This window comes from Epinephelus lanceolatus, chromosome 14 (genome assembly GCF_041903045.1).
Source record: "Epinephelus lanceolatus isolate andai-2023 chromosome 14, ASM4190304v1, whole genome shotgun sequence".
NCBI classification, from domain to species: Eukaryota; Metazoa; Chordata; class Actinopteri; order Perciformes; family Serranidae; genus Epinephelus; species Epinephelus lanceolatus.
Genome location: NC_135747.1, coordinates 13909786 through 13934987, shown reverse-complemented (window position 1 = coordinate 13934987; position 25202 = coordinate 13909786). Strand labels below are relative to the sequence as shown.

At 41.9% G+C, this 25202-nt stretch overlaps 1 protein-coding gene across 3 annotated transcripts in view; it reads right to left on the bottom strand.

Annotated features, from left to right (window-relative positions):
* Positions 1-23633, bottom strand: part of fn1a (fibronectin 1a) — a 34259-nt gene extending 10626 nt beyond the window's left edge. Inside the window, exons 1-26 of one of the 3 annotated variants that reach the window (XM_033617474.2) lie at positions 23311-23633; positions 22238-22363; positions 21981-22118; positions 21502-21633; positions 21161-21298; positions 20315-20473; positions 19572-19769; positions 19163-19345; positions 17273-17449; positions 12712-12867; positions 12209-12337; positions 11870-12013; positions 7979-8100; positions 7656-7824; positions 7095-7280; positions 6743-6871; positions 6431-6520; positions 6099-6293; positions 4420-4698; positions 4037-4300; positions 2944-3038; positions 2357-2525; positions 2120-2230; positions 1755-1946; positions 868-1140; positions 97-211 (exon numbers count right to left, since the gene is read on the bottom strand). In XM_033617474.2, the coding sequence (XP_033473365.2) occupies positions 97-211; positions 868-1140; positions 1755-1946; positions 2120-2230; positions 2357-2525; positions 2944-3038; positions 4037-4300; positions 4420-4698; positions 6099-6293; positions 6431-6520; positions 6743-6871; positions 7095-7280; positions 7656-7824; positions 7979-8100; positions 11870-12013; positions 12209-12337; positions 12712-12867; positions 17273-17449; positions 19163-19345; positions 19572-19769; positions 20315-20473; positions 21161-21298; positions 21502-21633; positions 21981-22118; positions 22238-22363; positions 23311-23440 (4199 nt within the window). In that variant the 5' untranslated portion in view covers positions 23441-23633. The remainder of the gene's footprint in view (positions 1-96; positions 212-867; positions 1141-1754; positions 1947-2119; positions 2231-2356; positions 2526-2943; positions 3039-4036; positions 4301-4419; positions 4699-6098; positions 6294-6430; positions 6521-6742; positions 6872-7094; positions 7281-7655; positions 7825-7978; positions 8101-11869; positions 12014-12208; positions 12338-12711; positions 12868-17272; positions 17450-19162; positions 19346-19571; positions 19770-20314; positions 20474-21160; positions 21299-21501; positions 21634-21980; positions 22119-22237; positions 22364-23310) is intronic. The other 2 variants (XM_033617477.2, XM_078174378.1) reach the window with 2 other exon arrangements.
* Positions 23634-25202: the final 1569 nt, after the last annotated feature.

The following is a 25202-nucleotide window of genomic DNA, read 5'->3' as shown; positions in this document are numbered from 1 at the left end:
AGCCACTGTGTTACCTTTTTTACACGTGGGTGCACTAAAATCAGCTTGTACTCAAGATAACATTTGAAGCAGAAATAAACAATACTGAGCTCGCACCTAATGAGGAAGCTGTTTATGTCAGCGGGGTTGGGGACATGAGGAGCGACCCAGGTGACTTCCATACTGTCTGGCCCAACCTGGCCAAAGCCCAAATCAGTGGGTGCTGGTACAGCTGTTGAAAAGACAGAGCAGCTTGATTCAGAGTGTATTCAAAACGTACATTGATAAGATTTCTTATTGCTCATGTAAAAGGTGGTCAGAGAATTGTAATAATCATATGGAAGAGTTAGGAGGCAAATAAGGGGAGAAAATAGATATAAAGAAAAAAACAAGTAATTAACGAAATGACTAAAAGAGAAAAGTATTCACACTACCCTCTATTTAAGAGAAGAGTCTGTGTTTTATGTGTGAGTCAGTATAAATCTATCTTAAGTTTTACGACATCTTAAAAAGTGAGAGAACAAGCAGTGTTTGCATTTGGGGGCAAAAGGAGCCTCAGTATGATTAAACTCCACAACTAAAACCAGATGGTCCTCACGTACACACAAGAAGAGCATTATTAAACTGACAACAAAGCATGCTGCACAATTACATCAGCAACTTGAAGGGTTTGCTTTGAAGCGCCATGTCTTGGGCTTAATGAGAACCTTATACATTATATAACTTAGCACACACAATGTGATTTGTGACGCCCTCGCTGGCAACTCAAGTCACACTATCTGTCTACTGTAAGCATAGTGTTGATGGTTTTGTATTCTTTTTTCTAACTGAATGGCCCTTCCAATAAGAAAATGTAATGATATTAGTAGGAAAGAAAATGGATCTTACAGGTATGCTGAGTGACTGTGGTGGGCTCGCTCTCGCCATTCTCCGTCACAGTGATTACACTAATGTCATAGTCGATACCAGGCTCCAGTCCGTAAACAGTATATTGACCGGTCGTTGGCAGAACGAAGTCTTCGAAGATGGGTACACTCTCGCCAGCTGCAACCACAGTGATCCTGTAACCAGTGATGGCTGTGGTGTTGAGCGGTGACCAGCTGAGACTGATGGTGGTGTCGCTCACGTCCTTGAAGGTGAGGTCGGTCAGCTGTGGGACTTCTGGGAATATGGAAAGGGGATTGGAGGGAAGGGAGGAGACAACAGAAACAGCAAACAAACGAGAGGCAGAGGGAGAGGGAAGGTGTTGGACATAAGAGCCAGAAAGAGGAAACCAGCAGACAAGAGACAGGAGCAGTGGTTAAGGCGAGCAATGAAAATTGTCTGCTTCCAGTGGGGTGAGATATTCAACATATCACACCAGTGGAAGAGCTAATGCTGGGCTGCTTTTTCTGGTATATATTACCATCTAGTGAGGTTACATCTGCTATTCAATGAAGGATCTCCATTGAAAATTCTTAATATATACACAAGCAATATAAGATTAGTGCTGCAAAACAGTATTGGTGCTGTTTTGCACAGTCCCTCAGCTGCTGGTGCAAAGTTAGAGCAGCGATGCTAATAGAGCAGAGCTAGTATCTGTTAAATGTTGAAAGCTCATGTGTTATTGTTACAGCTTTCAACATAATATGTTAATCTTAAAACAGGGACAGTGTGTTTTACCTGTCTACAAAATTATTATGACAATCACACCAGGCTCTCGATAACTAATTTCCATACCTCATGGTGTCAAAACCCATTAACACCTCAGGGTTCTGAGTTGACCTCTCACTCACCTGGTGTAATGGTAGTTGATACAGGAGTGCTCTCCATGTCGTCCTTAACGGTAACAACGCTGATGTTGTATTCCACTCCTGGGCTGAGATTCTCCAGGGTGCAGGAGTTCTGCCCTGCCTCCACAAACTCCTCCAAACTGTTTCCTTGTTGACCGTTGGTGGGAGTGCATGTCACTCTGTAGCCGGTGATGTCTTGGAGAGAGACAGAAAAAGAAGGAAGGTTAACATGGAGTAGAAAATCAGAAGAAGAAATGAGGAACAATAAGATGCAGAGGAGAAAAAAATCAACCTCCAATTTTATCAAAACACATAAAAGAAGCACAGCAGTGTTCAATGTGACTTAATCCGTTGTTTTTCAAGCACACCTGGGAATGTCGCTATGTGTGTACCTGGTGTACTGGCCCCGTTCCACTGGACTGTGAGCTCTCCAGTGCTTGGGTTAGACTCAAGGTTGAGGTCAGTAGGTGGAGACAGAGCTGGAGACAAAGAAGAACAAGAGGGGTCAGAGGAGAAGGAAGGAAATAAGTGTAAAAGATACATAAGGAAGAGACAGATAGGAATAGGGAAAAGACAACAGTCAGTATCTATAAGTTTATCCTTACGTGTGACAACCCGGCGTGTGACTGGGGTTCCCTGCTCATAGCCGTTTATAACTGGCTGGACGCTGTAGGTGTACTCCACTCCCGGAGTCAGACCAGAAATGTAAATGCTTCCTGAGTCAGAGGTCACGTCTCTGGGGGCCTCTCCGCCCTGACTGGGACGTACTGTCAGCTGAAAGATAAATGCAAACAGTGTCAGAGAGACAGCAAAGAGCGACGTATGGATTGGGGGTACAGGAGGTAAAGGTCAGAGGTCAATGTTTTCCCAAGAACATGGTAGCCAGCAGGACATTCTCATCTCTAGTCTGACATATTGTGACCAATCAGATTTAAAGCCTGAGGTCTGTAGTTCCCATGTTATCTAACTCAAATGTGGCCTACACTAACCCCAGAATAACTGGAATGTGCTTTCCACAGAAAACGACAGGAAACAATTTGCATCTGAAGACAATCATACAGGCCATTTGTTCATTTTTGGGGACAGAAATTGGGAACACCAGATGTATGAATGTGTGTGTGTGTGTGTGTGTGTGTGTGTGGGGGGGGGGTATAAAAACACTTTGTATGTTATGTATTAACAGTGAATGTACCTTGTATCCAACACGTGGAACTGGAGTCCAGGAGATTATAATGGAGGTGTCCGTCACATCAGTGCTGAAATGAGGAGCGTTACCCATTGGGGGGTCTGCAAACACAGAGAGTAAAGGTATTCTGATAAGTTTTTGTGTCATGAGATGTCAAGTTATAAACCCCCACCATCTTTCCCCTCAACTGCATTAACTGTATCCATATTGCCAGTATTCTCTACTCACCTTTAAGAGATAGTTTGGATTTTTTGAAATGGGGTCATATGAGGTACTTATCTTAAGTCAGTGGACTGAAACTAAATGTATTTATGCTCTTTTCAAAGCCACCAGACTCCATTGACAAAACAGTAATTTTACCATGCAGAACACGGGAGTTGCTGTTCTACAGTTGGATCGATCAGATAGTTTGTTTGTGTTGTTATGTGACTTTGGTGCTTTAGAGGGTTGGTTCAGTTTCACCAAAGTCAAACAACAACACAAACTATCTGATCAAGGCAGCGGTAGACCAGCAACTCCCGTGTTCTGCAAGGTAAAATTACTGTTTTGTCAATGGAGTCTGGTGTTTTTAAAAAAAGCATGAACACATTTTAGTTTCAGTTCAGTCCCCCATCAGGAAGGGCTGTATGATGGCAAGGTAGAGCAGTAAAATAATCTAAATATAGCATACACTTTTTGTGTGGCTAACATGTGTTTTGCTGCTGCCTTCGTCCATAGCAGTACATTGCTGAGCTTCTGTGGCAGTACTCCTGTCTGCTTTTCCAAACATGGAGAGTGCTAACTGCCATCAATTCAAAGTAATACACTGACTGTGGAAAAGTACCTCATACAAAATCTGAATTATCCCTTTAAATGACCAATCTTGGATTTTGAGGGGCAAAACCATTACTATTAATATTTCTAAAATTTTATTATAAGCTGGCCATTCTTTGAAACTGCCAAATAATAAAACTGCACCCTCACTTTGTCAAACAAACATTCAGTCATCAGTCCAACCCTAATCTAGACAACTCTGAGTTCCAAAACACATACATCTTTTCAGAATATGCACAGTGACCGCACTTCGTTATACTCATTCGTAAATGCATCAGACACTTACTAGTGGTAAATTCAGCCGTCTCTCCCACACTCAGAGAGTTCTCCTGCTCTGAATGTAACGTAGCAGTGTACTTTGTATCAGGCCTCAGGTTGAGGATAGTGTACTGAGTAAGGCGGGCAGGCAGGCGCAGCTGCTTGGGGTTAGAGCCCTCCACAGTCAGGAAGAGACGGTAGCCGCTGATTTTGGCGCGGGGGGCATACCACAACATCACAGCACTGTCTTCTGTGACATTGGCAAAATGGATATCTGTGGGAGCATCAGGCTCTGAAAAGAGGAACAACAATAAACAGTTTAATTCATTTCACTGTGAAATAAAAATCAGTTTGCACAGACTGATTTGTGTGTGCACAGTTATTTCCCTGAGGGGCATCGGTTATACTCACTTGTAGTTTGCTCCCCAATAAGTGGTAAACTTTCCTCTCCATTGTGAATGGTGTAGATGTTGAAGCGGTACAGTGTTCCAGGCTGTAGATGTGACACTTCAATGTAGGAGTTTTGACTAACAGGCAGAGTCATTTCCCTCTGCGCAGATCCAGACTCATCGACAGGCATGGCGGTGACACGGTAACCTGAGACACCGGTGGCTGGGCCGGTCCAAGTCAGAACAATTTTTTTATCTGACACCTCGAAGAACTGAAGGTCTGTGGGAGAGGAAACTTCTTCTGTGGACAGAAAAAAACTTTACATTAAAATCTTTAATATCTATTTAGATGAAATAACTCCTCACAGTGTGTAAGACCCTTACTTCCTTAACAGAGACCACCTTAAACGGACAATAAAATGGTTAACTAGCTTGTTCATATCTGAAATATGATCTGCTAAACAAGGTAAGGTATGTGGAACTTCAATTCATCTCTTTGACCTCATGGCTGTATTTTATCTTTTTATCTTGCAGGTGATTAAAAAACATGATTCCAACAGAACTCTTTGATACGTCATTCGATGCATTTGCATTTATGTTGCAGATCAAAGCCCACACTTGTTTATATATACATAATCATATTAGGTCTGTAACACAATTTCTACAAGAAGGGAACCATAACACTGCTTCATATTTTGGACAGGCTGAATGGCAGGACACACACCAACATCTTTAAATAGTAAAAAGCATTAAAGACAAGATGGACAGAGAGCAAAAAAAAAAAGAGAAGAGAGACATCAGTCTTGATGAGACAATAAGGAAAGGAAAGAGAAAATCAGGTGCAGCTGATCACGAACCTTAAGGAAGCTCTGAGCTTTAATATTTTATAAATCATCTAAATTATAACTATCATGACAGCACCAACTCTGCACTCGTCACTCTAAGCCAGTGACGGGTGCAGCTCAGACAGCTTATGTGCAGACAGCAGCCGTGGTCCATTTGTCGTAGTTTACATCTGCCACAGCAGAGGGGGGATTCACTTGTCTGTCCGAAGATGGCAGCACACACTCTTAATTAGGTCATGCATCTTTACTCCATCACACAGACTGTACAAACAAGCACACACATACCCACACACACACTTTTCCAGCATCTGCTCAACTGGCCCAACAGCATGTTCGACCTGGCAGACTAAAAAGTTTTACATAACTCCAGTCAAGCAGAATAGGAGTGCAACAGCTGTGAACTCAATGACTTCACTTTCCATTGGAAAACTCTAAACTTTGAGTATTAAGAATTGGAAACTTCTACATAGATCAGTGACGACGCCACAGGATGACTTGCAGATTGATCTGGAGGGAACCCTTATGACAAGAGTAATAAGTCAAGTTCATTTGAACATAGAGCAGAGCAGGGGGACACAGGATCAAATGAGGATATTTAAGGATCAGAATCACCTAATAGGCAGACCGCTGCCCAACAACTCCTGGTGGTGCTAAAAGAAACAAGAGACAGACTTTCCCATAGTGTGTGACTCTCTATATTTTTGCTTTAATCATTTTTGTAGTTCCTGGAGGGGTAGTGGATGCTTTTAAAGCGCCAGCAATTTTCTCTCACCAAATACATTGTTTTGGCAAATACTAGGACTTGCACCTTTAAAGGTATACAGAGGCTCTCTAGCAAAGTACACAGGTTTTTTACCTGGCAGTGGATCTCCAGCGGTGTTGACCTGAACAAAGATAGGCTCACTCTCCAGGCTGTCCTCCACAGAGTAGATACTGATGTTGTACAACTTCCCAGGTTTAAGGTCACTCAGAGTCACAGATGTTGCCGTGTCAGGGAGAGTCAGCTCCGTGCTTTCACCTTCTACTGATGGTGTGTAAACGACACGATAGCCTGCATGGACGAAGAGACCACATGGTTCATTGTGTGTGTGTGTGTGTGTGTGTGTGTGTGTGTGTGACTGTCACAGATGAAGAAGCAGGGGTTCAAAGTAGCAACAGAATATTTTTTGGCAGTGCTGTGTGTCATACCAGTGATGGGAGCCAGTGGTTTTTCCCAGCTGATCTGTATGGAAGTCTCTCCCACCTCCTCCACTTCATGCTCAGCAGGAGCATCAGGTGCTGTGGAACAAAATGGGGTGTAAGTGTGAGAAGGAAAATTACAACCACTGCCTCTTTTTTACTGGATCGCTTGATTTATAGTCCACCGGCACATGTTCGTTAGGCTGCGTGCAGGTCTGGGATTTCAAACAACATTTGAGGCTAGCAGCAGCATTTTTGTGAGAATGGGAAAGAACAAAATATAAGCTGGGAGAAAGTGTGTGTGTGTATGTGCCTACTCACCAGTGGTTTGTGAAGTAGTGAGAATGAGGTTGTCCTCTCCGGAGTCTGTAACCTCATAGACGTTGATAGTGTACTTCCTTCCAGGTAGAAGCTCATTAATGTTCACTGAGGTAGCTGTATGGGGCAAGTCTGATAGGAGAAATATAGACTGCATTAACACATCAGCTCTCATACTTAAAGCAGCCACATAAAGACAGTTTAATTAAGAGTATTATCTTGGTATAATGTCCATTATTTGGACATCAGGCCAAATTATAATGCACAATATTTTTGCCACCATCCATTCCCACCCAAGCATATTTTGGTATATGTATATACAGCTCAGTTTGTATATGTGCTTAACTGCTCTTACCTAGCACCAGGGGTTGTCCAGTTCCCTGTCCCTGCTCACTGAGCTCATACTCTACTCTGAAACCAGAAACTGTGTCAGAGGCGGAAACCCAGGAGATGACAAAGCTGCTGGAGGTAATTTCGGTCACCGACTCTGAGATGTCAACCACAGGCGGAGGCTGGGTGGTCTCGCCATGTGATGTCGCAACTACAGGAGAAGCAGAGAAAGACAGACATGGAAAATAAGAGAGTTAGCTATTTGCTGCCTCTGAGATCAGAACTGGCAACACTGCCCAGGACACTCTGGGGAAAAAAGTTTTAAAATCTCAGTGAGGACTTCCTGGTTAAATAAAATTAAAGGCCCTGAACAGAATAAAAGAGCACACAGAACATCTCCCTTTCAAGATGCTGCATGCACATTTCCAGATCCCTGTCTTTAATTTCATCTTCCATATTATGTATTTTGCTAACAAAGGCATATGCACAAAAAATACCTATGTCTGAACTAGACTGCATTGAAAAAGCAGCCAAAAAAATGATCAGTACTGTTGGTAAATGAGATCTGTCAACATTCTCAACTCACGTGATCCATAATTGGTGGAGAAGTCAAAGCGCGTGACCTCCTGGGCTCCAAACCGCAACACACTGATTAGCTGACCCTCGTAGGTGATGCCTGGCTTCAGACCAGAGATGGTGTAGGAGTTCAGATGGCCAGGGATCATCACCTCTGTCCACGGGTTCTGAGAGTTTTTCTGAAAAATGTGATGATGGATGTTAGAAAAATAAGCATGCAGAACAGGAGTTGAACGTCTGGTATCTCAATCGGGGCTGTGTCAGCATCAGATCCATGTAGAGAGAAACAAGAAGAGGTTTCGTTTCTTTGTAAAGCTCATTTAGAAAACTCACCACTTTCCATTTGAGGATGTACTGGGTGATGTGAGCAGACGATGGGGCATTCCACTGAATGGGGTGGGAGTTGGGTTGGTTTCCAGTTTCAGTTATAATGACCTGGACTGGACGATTGCCACCTGACAGAGAAAGAGAACAAAGAAAAAGGGGTGAGCTGTAATACAGAACAAAACTGAACAGATCAGGAGTTTCACCGTCTACTGTAAAGATAACATCATAATGTGTTACTGTGCACAGCTTTAACAGAGAGGAGACACTTTCAATGGTGTTAATATCAAATATCTTAGTCAGATCTTAATTTTGGCAAGCAGACATGAAATGGTGAGATAGGGAGATGGTGAGATACTGCCTCTTCTACAAATTTAAGAAACCTGCAGTTTTATATAACTCAACACAACAGTGAGTGAGTATCAGTGAGTGTGCAGCAGTGTTCTCCTGAACAGAACACAGATAGGGTGAGGGAAAACTAACAAGTCCCTGTGAGATTCCAGCCCAGATTTCAACAGCTGGAGGAGAGAAGACTTTTACTCTACTTTCTCTTTCTTTAACCTCCTCGATTTCATCACGTTCTCTGAACTTCTCTGTTGTCTTGGACAGAGCTATTTTGCTGCAGGGATAGTTCATTTGTAAAAGAGCAGCATTTAGAGGAGACTTTAAAAATAGATCGTGTAAATATAGTGGATGCATTTCACAGTGAAAACAGCTCCCTGTGTTAATGTTCCCAGTTCTTTGACTGTCCTGTAATCCCATATCTCTAACCAAAGGTCCTTTTGACATTAAAAATGGCAAGCCTAATGAAACTAAATAGAGTTTAACATCTGAACAATTATTATAATAAAGGGTTTTGTCATGGAAATACTTGTATGACTTCATGTGACAGACATCGATAGGTTTAAAAACACTTGCAGATGCATCACAAAATATGAGAAAGTTCTGCAAACAAGAAGCATCCAAGAACAACAGTATGCTTAAAAACCCCCAAAAATTGTTGGAAGCAATTGAGTGTGAGAAAATGGCTTGTGAAAACGATGCAGCCAAGTTGATAACACAAAATTATGGCATTTATTGTGCTGTAAAAGCCCCTTTTAGTTCTACAAACGTGGGTTTCGATGTTTCTTAGTGGAACACGTCGAGTCTTTAACAGCTGTCCCACATATATGCACGAATGTTAGTGGATTCCTTGGAAAACTTTGTAATTGTAAGCACTGTAGCCGGCAGGAGCTCAAACATGTATTGTGTAATTACTACATCTGGATAAACTTGGATTCTGTGTTGCAAAAAGCAGCGGTCCAGGCTAAAGTGTATCAATCGCAAAGATAAAACTAAGCAAAGAAAGAAAAATGATACCATGATATGAGCTTGTAGTATCTTTGCTGGTTTCGGAAATGCACAAAAGGGTATCAAGTCATCTTTAATGTAAACAGAAGTCATGTGGCGAGCAGACTCCTGACATAAGCTGTGCTGATAGAAACTGGTAGCTTCTATAAAGAACTGAGGTTTTCTAACCACTTTTCCAAATAGCAGACCTGTAATCAAAGTTTCTGAGCAAGTGGCTCGGTTAACCAGAAGTTGCTAGCAGATACACAAACCTCAAAAACAATCTGGGACCAATTACTGCCTATTACAGACCCACAGACCCACAGGCCACTGGCCAGGGTAAGGGTTACATAGAATCAGATGTGGGACGCAAATGAAAACGGATGCACACTTGCAGTGGATATGCTGCATGTGCACATGCACTTACTCACAGCAATACATACACACATCTGTGAAATGTACAAGCACACACACACATACATACATACATACATGCTCACATCCCCCTTGATTTTGCAGACAAAACATTCATTCTTGATAAAGATCGATGCGCAGCAAGGTGGTGATAAGGACCACAGTAAAGGGAAGTAATGCTAAGAGCCATCCTAACAATAAGAAATGCCCCGAAAGATTGAAGATTAAAATTACACTCCAGACAAGGGGAGATTAACGCAGACCACAGAAAAGAAAACAACATAATTTTAGACGATGTTATCAATGTAGTGCTAAATCTGAGACTTGTGAAAACCCTTAAAAAAATCCCTCACTTGGGTTTTCCATTTTTACCTTTTATGGTGTTTCACGCAGTGAGCCAAGTGACTTGGAGCCTAGATTTGCCTGCTGCTGCCCTTAAATCTTAGCATGCTGTATTTTGTATGCCTAAGCACACACACACACACACACACACACACACACAGCAAGTTCACAGCTGGTTGCTATTATAGCCACTTACGGAGGAATACTGCCCTACATTTTGTATCTCCCGTCAACCTGCTTCACACACACAGCAAACAAGTAATAGCTCAAATGTTCCTTTACGAAAGACTTGTTGAATATCAAGTTTTATTTCCACTACCATTGTTCTTGATTTGCCAAAAATCAGGGGAAACGAGAATAGTATGGAAACATTACGTGTTGTTTTAGTGGGGGATGCCATACAGCAAGTTGCAGAACACTGTCAGTTGTTACAATAAAGAGGGCAGAATACTAACAAGTAAACAACAAAGCATGTGAAGGGACACAGACATATACAGGATAAAACTTGAAAACTGTGAGAGAGCTTCTTCTGTAAAAAAGTTGTGAGCGATGTTGTCTAGCCAAGCTTGGTTTCAGGTCAGCAGGAATGAGCTAACTTAACCATCAAGGCTGTATAATATAGTGTAATGAAGCATGACTTTATTCTAAATTATAGTGGCTAAGGGCTTAAACTCTAAGACATGAGTTTAAATTTAAAGTGATTGCTAAAATCCACAAAATTGAAAACTGTTGTTCAAAAGGCTTTAAAGGTGTGCTTGTGGTAGGTGTGTTTGTAGGGGAGGTGTATACACACACACATGCACTGCGGTGTTTTGTACAGCTGTGGCAACAGCACAGGGGATGTACCACATGCTAGCAAGAACAAAGGCTTAGAGTTGGGGGTGCTTGTGTTAAAGAGGAAATCACACCCCCTCCCTTCTCTGTCTGTTTGACATCAAAGTCAAGGGGCTAATTTTTGAGGTGACTTACACGCAAATTTCACCCTGCAGGAGTTGGAGGTTTTTTTTTATAAAGTTAGCTCATTTTCCCAAAATATTACTGAACACATCCTTATTTAGGATTAAAAATCTATTTTACAGCTACTGTGAACATTGTGTCCAGTCTTTATCCTGTACAACACCAGAATTCACATCGCCATCAACCTGGCTTTCCTGTTTAAAAACTCCAAGCTTTAACAACTTACCAACACTAAAATTAGATAAGCAGAGGTGCCACCTCACAATACAGCAGTCCACACAAAAAAAATATAAACAGGAACAGAAATAGGATCAGGAGTCATAGGGACAGGATAAGGACGGGACTTTTTTCTCTGAAAAAGCTGAGTGGGTGGGAAAAACAAGAACAAGAACTCAAGATTGTAAGAGACAGACAGGACATTTTCTCCACGCGTATTGGGGGATATGCAATATGAATAAAATCCTTGTTGCAATATCAATATGTATAGTCTGTACATTTTCTGAATTAACAGAAAAAATATAGATAGCAGTGCCACAACACAGTGCTACAGCTGATTTGCAACACTGATGAAGGCCAAATGGCTGAAAACATTTGCTTTCCAATCTTCTGTAAATAAGGTGGCCTCTTGTCATTGTGTGTGGCCCTCCTCTGTCATCATTAGTCAATATAATAAGAATAACATGCTAATTTTTCTGAGCAGGGTGGAAACTCTACAAGTAAGGCCTTTTACAACCAGATATGTCAAAGGCATAGCTTCCACAGAATGGCAAAAGCTCTGACGGGTGACAAATGTATATCGTCTTACTGTATACACAGTATAAATGCACTGCCAACCCTAATGTATATTTAATATCTTACCAGGGTAGGACTGCTGGGGCTCGCAGCTGAGCTCTCCAATGCCATTGCCGTAGCAATAGCACTTGTACAAGACTCCTTGGATGACTTTATCCCAAGACTCTCCGATCTGATAGAAGGCTCTCGTCTCAGGCTCCTGGCACTGATCTGAGGGCAGAGTCACATAAAACCAGGTCATGTAACGGGGACCATGCTGCTTCCCTCAAACATCATTCTTTACATGTCATGAATTATTAACATTTTTAACAAGCACTGAAAATCGATGTGTGGAAGTGACAAATAAATATATAGAATCATCAAATAATTTACAAAAAAATTAAACTTGTAACATGGTAAACTCACCAATGGCATCACACTTCCAGCGACCACGTCCCTGTCCAAAGCAGGTGCAGTTCATGGTGTAGCCCTCGTCGTGTTGCTTGGTGAAGGTTTGGTTCACCTCATAGGTCAGACCATCCACAATACACTGATCTGCAACACACAAACACAGATATGTAAAAACATGACGACATGGAGGAGAAAATGCAAAACTAAACTTCTTGTCTTGATATGTCACTTTTGCACAGTTGCTCCTCTGAACAGCGTCTGTCTGTCTGTGCTTGTGTGTGTTCTTTGAGGGGTGGACTGGGGGTGTTGCAGGTGCAACTGAAGCCTCATTAAGTGCAGGTGTGCAGGCTCATTTTTTAACCTCTTGCCAGGTGAGTGATGATATTACACCTGACCTTTCACCTCTTCACTCAGAGGGTTCTAATTTTACTCTAATTATTACCCCACACACGGTGACACAAACACTCCTACAACAGCAACTCTCAATCACCTTTTCTTCAACACGGGAACACACACACCTTTAAGCTGGGAGTAGGCAACACAACTCCATTCTCCTCTGCCATTGCCAACGCAGGTACATCTCATCATGTGACCCAGAACATCGTGCCGTTTGTCCCACTGGTCTCCCACGCGGTACATCACCCCTTCACTGGCCGTGCACACTTCTTCATGGGCTAGAACACACAGGACAAAACCAGTTACAAAAGCAGAAACTAATATGTTTGGATCTGATTCACCCTGATGCAGAAAAGTGGAGCAAACTCATACACATCTATAAACAAAATAATCAGGCAGGCAACCAAATACATATAAACACACCACACAGAGTTGTTAGTAACACAAGCAGTGCAAACTGGCAACCAGATAAAAACAGATACAAACACACTATGATGAATGATCCCCCTTGGAGATCACAGATTGTACCCTACAATTACTACACAAGGCCACAGAGGATACAACCACCACAGAACACCTGTGTCCATAAAAAGAAGAAGATTTTCCTGGACTGAAAGCCAGAAACAGCTGGTTCGTGTCCTTGTGTGTATGAATGACTCTGGGTGTTCACCATATGTTTTCCGGTAATCAAAAGAGTGAGTAGTTTTTAATCAGGAAAGATAGAAAGTATGTGAAGGTGGGTAGGATAGGCAGAGACCTGAATGTGTGTGTATACGTGAGTGTGTTTGTGTGTGCAAGGAAAAGAAAGTGCTTCTGTTTATATAGTACCATGTTTCTTCACTGCAAGTCTGGTTTTTTGAAAATGTTTAAAGCATTTTACTGTTGAAAAGAGTTCTTCACATTAATGGTTCTTTCAGTGCAGATTCAAACCTCTTTTATAAGTTTTGACCCGTATCCAAATTACAGGAAGGAATATAGCAGCATAGCTTACAAAAAAGAACTTGACTGAACAATGGTGGGAAATACTGGCATTTACCGTTGAAACAGATGAGTCAGTTGCAGACTGTAAGACTTGTAAAGCTAGAGAGGCAGACAAAGCTGCTATGCAAGCCGTGTACATATCTGTAAACTCTCCATATAGGGTAGGAAGGTGGAGATAAAGGGCAGGTCTGCTGTCTTGGAGCCCAGCCCGGACTTTTCTATGCCAAGCAGAATATGGACCAGAGCCAGACCATCTTTTTCCTGGGAATACAGATCATTCGGACTTGGTGGCTATGCACGAAGGCTGTGGCTTGGGGCAGATGCACAGGGGCTGAAGATTTTCAGGACATGGTATAGAATAGTCAAGTACCTGGGCGCTGGTTTAAGATATGCAGGCGCCAGGCCTGGGGCTCGAGCTAACAAATGCTTTATTTCCACTGCATGGTTTGGCTTGACCAACTCAACTCAACTCCCTTGTGGTACCTGGTCCTTTTTTTGAAAATGCTTTTGACTGTGGATAGTATGCCCTGGCACCTGATGAAACTGCCATGACATATTCAACGCGACACTCGCTGAACCTTTTCATCGGCAACCCAAAAGAGAACATCTACACTTTGTCAAATGTATGGGGCAGTGTACAGCTTAGTGTATTGCCTAGCATTTGGCGTAACATATAGTGTAGTTCTGCACACTGCCATTTTTTTAAAAATCTGGGTCGAGTGAATAGAAAACTTGCTGCTGCTATTGACGATAGCTTGGCTATGTAAAAATGGCAGGTTTTTGTGTAAGGTGCCATGTTGCACAAATGACAGTTCTCTTTGACCAATAATTAGACTGAAGTGTTTTAACCTCTGCCTCTAGTATTAGCTCAGCTTGCTTGGAACTTCAACCAAGGTCAAACCAAAAAAAGTACCAGGTACTATTCACAACTTTTGTTGATAGGAAACCAATAAAGAGAGAGTCAAATTGGGTAGAGCAGCAGAAATGCAACATTAGGCATTTGAATAAGTAAGGGCTAGTGGACAACATGTAAGCCATGTGATTTTATATTGTTAGTAATCATAAAAAACTATGCTGAGGCACACAAATGATAATAATTATTACAAGGTTAGTGATAAATTTAATATGAATACAGTTCAAGCATAAATTCCTCAAAGCCTTTGTCAATGAATACAATCCAATGTGCTGTTCATGTGTTACAGGATTACAGCCCAACACTGTGTGCAAAACATATGTGATTTCTGTCTCACAGTAAATTTTCTATTCAACTGCTGTACAGTGATTCTCTTGTGCTGGGTATGGCTTAAGTTTAAAATGATTGAAGGCCATGTCTGGGTGTGTTTTTATCCCATCCTTTCCAGTTGTCTAAAGCTGGAGGTTGATCTGATGCTTTTCACATTTTAAAAGTGTAAGTCTGTTCTCCAGACATTGGAAGGCTTAAAACCTGCTTTAATCTGTTCCAGTTACAAAAGAGTAATCTACAGTAACCCAGTCTCAATGTATTTGGCATCGACTTAGCCATGTTTTAAGGACACTCACTGCTTTTCTACGGTAATTGAACCACTGGTTTAATGACTCTGAAAGAGCTAACTTATAACTTAACTGGCTGTTTGGACATTGCAGCCATCAGCCCAGGGAGAGCCACAACATTTTCCTCCAGGCAAAACAGAACAGGGACTGATATAGGCGGACCCTGGATGTGGGCTCATAGCTGGAGACTGCTGCCCTACCATCAGACGAACAAATCGCAGACACCAAATAAGCCTATCTGGCATCTTCCCGCAGGACTGCCACAGGTGGAGAAGGGGCTCCAGACTATTACTGCTCTTTAAACGCCGCCATTAACATTTCAAGTACCATGTTTGTTTTGACAATCCCCGTGAAGTCATTAATGTCAATATCAAAGCCCCCCTGCTGCTTTGACTGCTGGACTGAGTTAAACACAGACAACCTGCTATGACACTGGCTAAAGGGCATGAACGCTCTTTTTGTTCACTCTTTAAATCTTGACAGGGTGTTGTTAACAACAGGGTGTCGGCTAGTAGGTGGGTAGGTGAAGTATGTAAAGGAATTCTGAAGAAAATTATAGTGTTGAAAGGAAAACGTAAAATTTACTACAATCCATTACCCAATCACTTGCTATGTACTTGTTAAAATCATCAGGAAAAACCACAACTACTATCCTATGGGCTGTCTTCACGTGTATGTGCCAACTCCAAACTCCTACACACAGCAGAATCCTTTGATTTCAAAGCAGAGTTAAACAAGTTATACATTTCTGAACTTCTTAAAAGGATCGTCTATCTGTCTTGTCACGCTACAAAAAACCTACAAAAGATAAGTGCTTATGAGATAAAATAAATCCGGTGCTCCATTTTTCTTCGAATTCAAAGACTACTTTATCTCAGATAAGTCCTGTAGATGTTTCCACTGTGTACCATCCACATTTTACAGTCTGCTGCCAAATAGACAACTCCATCTTCTATCTGTCTACTTTGAAGTCTACCAAATTCTACTTTGATTTAGAAAGTAGTTAGAGGGATTCTTTGTGTGTATGTATCAGAGCTACCCTTCCTTCCTATTTGTGGATATTGTTTTACAGGTGTCACCACATCTGACTGCACTCACATCATGCACACACTAAATTCAAACAATGCCTACAATAAACCTCAGAGTTCCTCTACAATTATGTTTAAAAAAGGCTTTAGCAAGCTTAGATCCTTCTTTAAGGACATTCACAGCAAGTTCACTTTTGTTGTGACCACTTAGCTGTGTTCTGGCAATACCCACTATAATTATGTGTTTTTGTAAATAAGACTATTAAGCTTATTTGGACATCAAAATGCATTACCTCTGATCTCTACATAATTCCTCTGGGTTTTTATAGTTTTACTCTCATCTTGATGGCATGTTAGTGCCATTATTACCATTTCATTACTCCTTCACAGACGTTAGTGTAGTGTCAGTGACCCCCGGTGTTTCACTGGCTTCAGCCTCTTTTGTTACCCATGGAGACCTAATTGACACCTATACAACACAACAACACATTCCTTTCAAGGCACTGGCTTCAGTGTGATTTTGGCAACATTATAATTGAAAGGTGTAACAACTGTAAATGAGATTTTGTCTGCGCCATCAGCCCTAACTCCTTTTTCATCACACTGATAATAGCTTTTTATGTAAATTAAACATCAAATCTTTTCACCGTCAAAGAGTGCTCTCAATACAAAGGCTATGTTAACTCATTGATTCAGACTGGGTGGGGACATTTTATTTAAGACTGGGTGGGACATTGCAATTGGCTGTGTTAATCACATTAGTGGCCCCCATGGCTAGCAAGCTGCTGATTTACAACCGCTTTATTTTGGCCATCCTGCCATAACAAGTTGGCCCTTTTAACCTTTAAGAATCTACCGTTTCATACACACTTGAGTGAATAGATCTTGAAAGATCTGTCTCAGGCTACAGTCTGGACTTAGAAAATGAAACAGTGACATTTGGTCGTCACATGATCTCAGGTGTCTCACTGTCCAGGAACGCTACGGTAGTTTAGTCTGGCCTAAAAGTGCTTTCAGTACAACACAACTTAAAACAACACCAACAACTCCAGCTCCAGCATTTTGCAGTCTCTCCTCTTCATTTCCTCTCTCTCCATCACACACACACACCCACCCACGCACGCAAACACACAGAGAGACTTACCAGCCATGGGACAGAACCCGAAACGCTGTTCTCCATCATAGTCTGTTGTGGTGCCACACCACTTCATGCCATCTCTTCGTCCATCTGCAGTACAATCAGTGTAGTTTCTGCCATTGTAGAGGTAGGGGAACTGGCACAGAGCTCCGTTAGAATTACCGCCTCGTGTTGCCACAATCACTGTTAAAAGAAAAAAACAATAACAGCAATAAACAAGATGGGTTTATACCATGCATAACCACAAGCTTCAGATGTGATGCAGCTGCTTGTTGAGGCACTGGAGGCAGAACCTCATGAATATGCGAAGTGTGCTGGGAAAAGTGTTGATAATTTAACACAAAAATTTTTTATTCTGTGTTATCCATTAATTCATCATAAGGTAATATCCTACATTATATTTTAAATATACTGTACAGCTTTATTCTGACAGGGACAAAACACAGGGGCCAGCAGCTGAAGATGAGAAATACAGTTGAACTTTTGAATAATATATCAGACACAAAGACATGATAGTAAGCTCACAATTTGATCCAGTTGTAATGTGTTTAGAGATTTGATCTCGAAAAGGTATAGAGGCTAAAATACAGATTTAAAATTTTAGACATCTATTTGAATTTTTTGGCCCAACAGTGTTCAGTGACTTTATTTTAGCTACTTTAACGAATGTACATTTAAAAACAGCCACTGAAATTCTATTAAACCCCATTCAGACTAGACGCAGCCTATTTGAAAAACTCAGTGTTATCCTGCAGCTGCACCACCATCCTGCTCATCATGAATATTAACATGTAATCTCCATTATCATAGGGATTATGTTCCATTAATGCAATCAATCACATCATGAGCAGTAGAGATAATTATTAATGCCTAGGCCTACTGATTTTTTATAATTCAAACCTTAGACTTTTTAAATCATTTTATTGCTATGATTTAAACTGAGATTACACATGATATGCAATAAACTTCTTAGCAGAAGTGCTCTAACAAACTGACAGCTGTCTTGTGTAGAAGGACATACTGGCTATCGTCTGACGATCATAAAGCATACATATGCAGATATCTGTGTACAGGGGTTAGAGGTGACTTGATGCTGCGTGATATTTTAATGTGAGAGCAAATATTGCTGTTCAAAGACGGCGCTTAAAAGCAGCAGGCTAACTATAGATCGTCCTGTGTAACAAAGTGATATCCAACCAGGATTTAGACCGTTACATACAGTAAAACTCAGCTAATGAATGCGCTTTGTTACGCGTTTTGATACAGACTGAATCAATGAGGAAAAGAAGAAGCGTGTCTGGCTCTGTCAGAGGGAGGAGACAGACAGAAACTCAGTGTTTGTTCGAGAAAGCCTGCAAGGGAGCAGGTTAGGTTCACAGAGTCAGTTAGCACAGTAACTGCAGTCACTGACCCACAGTTGGCCTAGGTCTCAATTTGGAGCTTTTAAAATCCTCAAACAGTTATTTAATGTATTCAAAAGACAGCTAGCTAACAGTGGGAAGTTGCTAAATCTCCCTTTTAAACTTTTATTTACACACACTAGCATTACCACACTAAGCTAGCTGCCTTTTTTCCATGCTAGATACTAGCTAGCTTACGTAGCTAAGAACATTATCTTTTAGAGAAAGACATACTATTGTTGGTATTTCTAAACAGTGAAAAGACAAAGTTTGTTATGTCAAAACGATAACAAGTAGTACGTTCGGAGTATATTAACTAGACATTAGCCACAAGCTTCACAGAGTAACGCTAATTAGCTAACGTTACAGCTGAGTAGATTTTCAAGCAGTCTTCCAAATCAAGGTTTTCATACAAAGCATACATTCACCCCTTGTTAACTAACTTCGCAATTTCATTTCAAAATTCCTTTGCTAATATATCGAAACACCTGCTTACCGTTCCTCTCTGTACAGAAAGAATACTTCTGGTCCTTGTCAAAGTCAGAGGAGGTGGAACACCAGAGCTGTCCATCGCTGCGTCCATCAGAGATACAAGAGTGGTAGGTCTTCCCCTTGTAGACAAAGGGGAACACGCAGGGCTGACCTCCAGAGTTGCCACCGTAAACTGGGGCTGGTCCGTCTGTGGAGACAGGAACGCATAAAGATACAGTAAATATGACGAAACATAATGTCAACATACATGTATCTCCAGGAGCTTATCAGCTCGGTTGCATTCAGGTGTCAGTTTGTGTCCCTTATCATACAACTCCACAGGTGTTGCATTCCAGTTGACACAATTATCATAAAATTATGGCCACTGTTGATGAATGCTGACAAGTTGTAAAGACATAAGGCAACTCTCTTACCCCACTGTTCACAGCTGATTCCACTGCCAAGACAGGTACAGATCATCTGCTTGGTTCCCTGATTCTTCATCCAGCGCTGGCCGATGAAGTACGAAAGTCCTGAATCTGACCGACAGGGTCCCTCCTGAGGAAGCACAGGCACAGAGGCAGGCTGGTAGACTGCAGGCTGGATGTTTGTGATCACACGAGACCCAGTGCCTGGAATGTAACATTGGATCTGGGTTAGGGGCAGCAATAATAAAAACTGCCTACTGAGGTGATGTAGCTAAACCATAAAAATTAATTAAAAACAAGAATAAACATCTCTGAACATGCAACTGTTACTGGAGTACAGGTAGCCTATGTGTTACACTGTCAAATGTACCGATGTAATGAACGTCTGGCTTTAATTTCAATGTAAAGAGGTTTGCATCATGTGCCACATAGAAAAAGAGAGCGTTTTTTACTGTCCCTGAGTCACGATGAGCATATGTTTCTGTCTCACACCCAATAATCACTTCAAACCACTTCAAGCACAATTCTCCCTCTTCCTTTCCCATGTTTCATTCCTCCCTCTTCATTCCCCCTACTCCACGTCTCACTCTCATGAGGTCATGGTCATGAGTTACAAGACACGTCTTTCTCACTTCAACACTTGGACACTTCTTATCTCTCCCTCCTCACAGCATCTGTCTCTGGTATACATTCTTCTCTCCACACAGAGAGCAGGAGGGAAGAAAAAAATTGACATTATCATTTCTCACCCAGGCCAGTGGTGTGAAGTGAAGCATGTCGCTCACACTTCCATTCCCCTCTGCCGTTTCCTGTGCACAGACACTGGAGCAAGTGGCCGTGGACATCTGACTTGGTCCAGGTATCTCCAATACGGTAGGAGGTCAGAGTATCCTGGTCGTTACAGCGATCTGGGGGAGAAGTGAATGAGAGGAATTAACTAGAAATAGATGGAAACTGTGAGACTGCAGTGTGGCCGCAGCGAATCAGTGGAGAAGGAATTCCTCCTGGCCACCAGCTGTTTTCATGTTAGTGTCTTGAGACTTTGTTGATAACTTTCTGAACACATGCATGACAACAATTTATTGATAACCTCCACCACAAAAACGTCTAAGGCCACCCTGAAGTCTTGCATGTGACAAGTCGTCAGGAAATAACATTCATTTGCATCCATTACATCAGTCAGGCTCATTAAGGATGCAAGAAATGGTCCCGAATTGGAAACACAACTGGTCCACATTTCCTCCACAGCCTGTTAAAATCCTGCAACAAATCACAAGATACACTTTGCCTTTGGCTCTGCCAGGAAGGCTGGAGAGTGCAGCATTTGATGAGAACTGAGCTGACTTGTTCGAAAACAGCAGTGATTAATTTGATTTCCGGCTTTAATTTAATTTTCCTGCTTGTGAAGTTTTCCCCGTCTGCTGTTGAACAAGTGGTGTGGATAGAGGATATACAAAAATAGAGATCCTGAACAAATGAGTGACAGAAATCACATGGACCCTTCAAACTAACTCATTGGAAGTCGGATTTTTTAATGTGATGCAGATCTTTTATACATAGCTTTAGCACAGTGATAGAAATAAATGGTTTCTTACTTCTGGACGTGCATGTGATGCGTCCACTTCCCTCTCCCAGACAGGTGCAGTCCACCACCATCCATCCCTGGTATGGCTTCTCCCATGTCTCCCCGACAACATAGGATGTTCCCGCTGAGTTGTCATAGCAACGCTCAGCTGAAGGAAACAGAGACTCATAAGCTACTTCATAACTGAAACCTTATTTTTTCAATAATCAAACCTTTTGTACAAAATGCTTAATACAAAACTTCCCTAAAACACAAGTTTATTCATTAACTGGCTGTGAAACACCAGAGTATGAATAATCCCACTAGATAAACACAGCCGTCTGTTAGTCAGTGGCTGTCTGAGTGACTCACCGACAGGTTTGCAGGTCCATTCTCCCTTGCCATTACCCAGACAGACACACTCCAACATGTAGCCTCCTGTCTCATGGGGTCTCCTCCAAGTGTCACCTATCTTATATGAAGCCCCACCCTCATGGCAGCGGTCTGGATACAAAGAAGGACAAAAGGTTTGATTTTAGAAAGAGATTGCATATGTGTGTGTTTGCACAGACAGAGAGCAGAAGGAAAGAAAAATAGAAACACACACTCAGACATTTCTCCCATTATCTAACCACCCGGCTAAACTGCTAACAGCTGCACAGCACCAGTTGCTAATCAGCTGTGGAGAATATGGAGATTAACCAGTTTACTGGCATCAGTCTGGCAGAGCAGGATATACACAGAATTACATGAGCTAGGACGTGTGGTCTGGGGTTAGGATGGTTAATGGCAGCGGCGTAGCCCCGTGTAGAACAGGCAATCTTAGTAAACACACAAAAACACAAACTTACTGGCAATGGTGCAGCTGATCTTGCCCCTCCCCGATCCAATACAGGTACAGTCCCAGATCATGCCATCCTTGGGTCTCTCATAGGTTTCTCCCACTGTGTAGAACTGCTGGTTGATCTTATCGTAGCACCTTTCCTCTGCTACAGGGAGGAAACAGTAGAAAATATGTGATTTGTGTTTTACTAAAGGATGAGTGAAAAGATGCATGAGATGTGGCTTTCTGGACACTGTTTAAAAGACCAGCACACACACACTTTACCTTCAGGTTTGCTTTTACACTTGATGCCAGCGACTCCATGGCAGGTACAGACCAGAGTACTGCCCAAATATGGCCTCTCCCACTGGTCATTAATCCCGTAGAACTGGCCACTCTCTATACAACCATCTAAAAAAAGACAGAAAATTTCAGCTGATGAGACTTTGGAGCTAGAATCAGGCAGCAGGAGGTCAAATAAACTGCACCCCCCTCCCTTTGCTCCTGTGCTAAACACATAGGGAAAATGTGAGCAAGAGAAAAAAAACACACTCCACCCATCCCTCACACATCCACAAACACTGTACCTGCTTACCATGTCCTTTTTCAACGTGGAAAGACAAATGAAGCCACACTGTAAAGTGACTATACCCTAACCATAACTACAAAACACACAGACCAGTATTCTCTGGTAAGACAAAAACTTTTCTTTCTAGATATATCTACTAGTATAAAAAGCCTACATTGGAATAAACAGTTTATTGTAGGGACAAGGCTCCACCCATGTCTGTGAAACTGACCCTAGATGTGTTAAGTTGGCTTCAAAGGCCCCCAGGGCTGAGTAATAAATCAGTTGCACAGAGTGGAGAATTAAATGCACCTTTACTGTTCCTCTCCCCCAGCAGGCATGTTCTTTGTTCACATCTCATGACTTCACATGCAATGAACATCTCTTCTTTTTACAACCTTAAAACTGAAGCCAAGAGTTTTCATTTCTTTCCTCTCCCTCTCTATGTGAAGCTTTAATTATTGGTACTCGCATGCAGATGAGGTGAGGAGATCCGAAAAATTGTTGGGACTCCAAAATCAGAAATCAGCAACTAAAAACGCTGATTGTTGTTGTTATAGATCCAATACAAAAAGCATTACCTAATCTATGGGGCCCCAATCGTTTCCATTGCAAAGACGCTCAAACAGATTCACATACACCCGAGAGACTATGTGGCATGTTAACGGTAATTTCATCATTTACCCTAAAACTGAAGTAAAGTGGCCTCTGGTGGCTCTCAGTAAACTAAACATTTACTGCCACACAAAATCCTTCTTGTGATTCATAAGCTGGCAAAAAAAAACCTTACCCTGAGAGACGGAGGAGACCTGATGCTGCTGCGGTTGTCGCCGACTCCTGTGTCTCACTTTGGGCATGCAGTTCACCACGCTCCCGATACAGAGCGCAACCAGCACCCTGGCTATGGTGCTGCCGGACATATTACTGTTTAATGCGACCCTCTCGGCTGTTGCAGAATGTGGGTACAGGTGCTCCTTGAGCAAAAGAGTATGTCACCAGAGACGGAGAAGTCGGATTCAATGCAGCTCTTATTTTCCTCCGCCGCGCTCCAACCTCCCAGATCAGTGTGCAGTGTGCAGTCTCCAATCAGTCTGCGGCCCCAGTGTGCAGGTTACCAGTCTGTGGGAGTGATTTATCTGGGCATGGCTTCGTTTCAGGCGGAGGAGGGAGGTCCAAAAGAGAGCGACTCCCACGCAGCACGCACAAAGACAGGCAAACTTTCTACGAAACAAAGATGGTTACAAATCCCACATTAAAAGCTCTTCCTCATACTATTTTTTAAACTATGAGGTAAGACAGAGAGATTATTTAAAAATGTCATGCTTGTCTCCATGCAACCTGCAACACTGAGGGAAACAAACTGTAAGATATATGATGTCATGATGCCAAAACGCCCCATTAGCAGATTGATAATGCAGAAAATGTAAGGTCCTGGCCCCAGAGCCATCCACTTGCTGTAAACGTTAAGGGTTTGGGACCCCTCTTGCTGCAGCCGTGCTAGTTTGTGCTGTCTGTGTTGAAGAAAATCCACCTTTAGTAAACTACTCAAACCTCCTGTAATTTTAGTGCTGACTTAGTCACTCATACAACCATTTGCCCAAACTGTGTCTGAAGAGTTCCAGGTGTGTTTGAGAGTTGATTTAAATAAATTTTGTGGATTTTATTTGTTGCTTGAAGCCATGAATTTCAGCACAAGGAGCCAGAAGGGTTCTTATTTTATTGTTTTAATGTAAAGATGCTTCATGGTTTTGTGTTTCCAGCTGTAAGAACACACACCATGCTCCTCCTGTCTCATACATGATCATTTTTTCAGATGTGAGAGATGGTGAAAAAAGTGTTTCTTTCACTATAAGAGAAGCCTATCTCGCTTCATTTTGCGCAAATTCATACTGACCATCAAAAATCCAGGTGTGTGTCTTCATTGCGATGTGATATCCTCATCAAGAGCTGCCTTTGTGTTATTTAAGCAGCCCAACCTTGGTGCAGGCCATTGATGTTATGCAGTATATTGGCTTTACAGAGTCCGCGTATGTGATCTGCAGGAATTAGGTCAATGGCGTCAGTGTCTGGAAAGTCTCCAGTAGCCTAAAGTTTCAATGTCTGGAAAGTGTTTATATGTCCAGGAGTTTTATTGAAATTGTTCCTCTGTGATGGAAGTTAACCTGTGTAGTGTGCAAATCAAGAGATCAGGTTTTTTTGCACTCCTGCTCTTCTCCTCTCTGGCTCGATTTCTGTTCTTTCTTTTCTGTTGTAATCAGTTGATTCCTTTCTTCTGTGCATGCTTGATTCATTGTCCATGGCTCATTTTAAATCTATTTCTCCAGTTTAACTCTTCAATACCATATCAAGCAAGAGGGGTGCTCTTCTGCTGTCCCTGACCTTACTCATTTTTACATTAGGTACTCATTTTTCAGTACTTCTTTGTGTTGCTTAGTGGGAAAAGCCGTGGATACATTTTTAGAAAAGCCAATTTAAAGTCAGTTGGCATTTGTGTTTGGTTTTACAAATGGCACAGCAAGGGCTCATTTACTTTTATATTGTCTCTTTGTCCTCTTTCCTCCATTTTGGTTGCATTTTCTGTTGTAAATATTGCAAGTAGTGACCACTTTGTACATGGAAATCTACAGTAATGCTTCTATTCTGCCTAGTCACTTGTTTGTTTTGCCTCTGAGTGCAAACTTC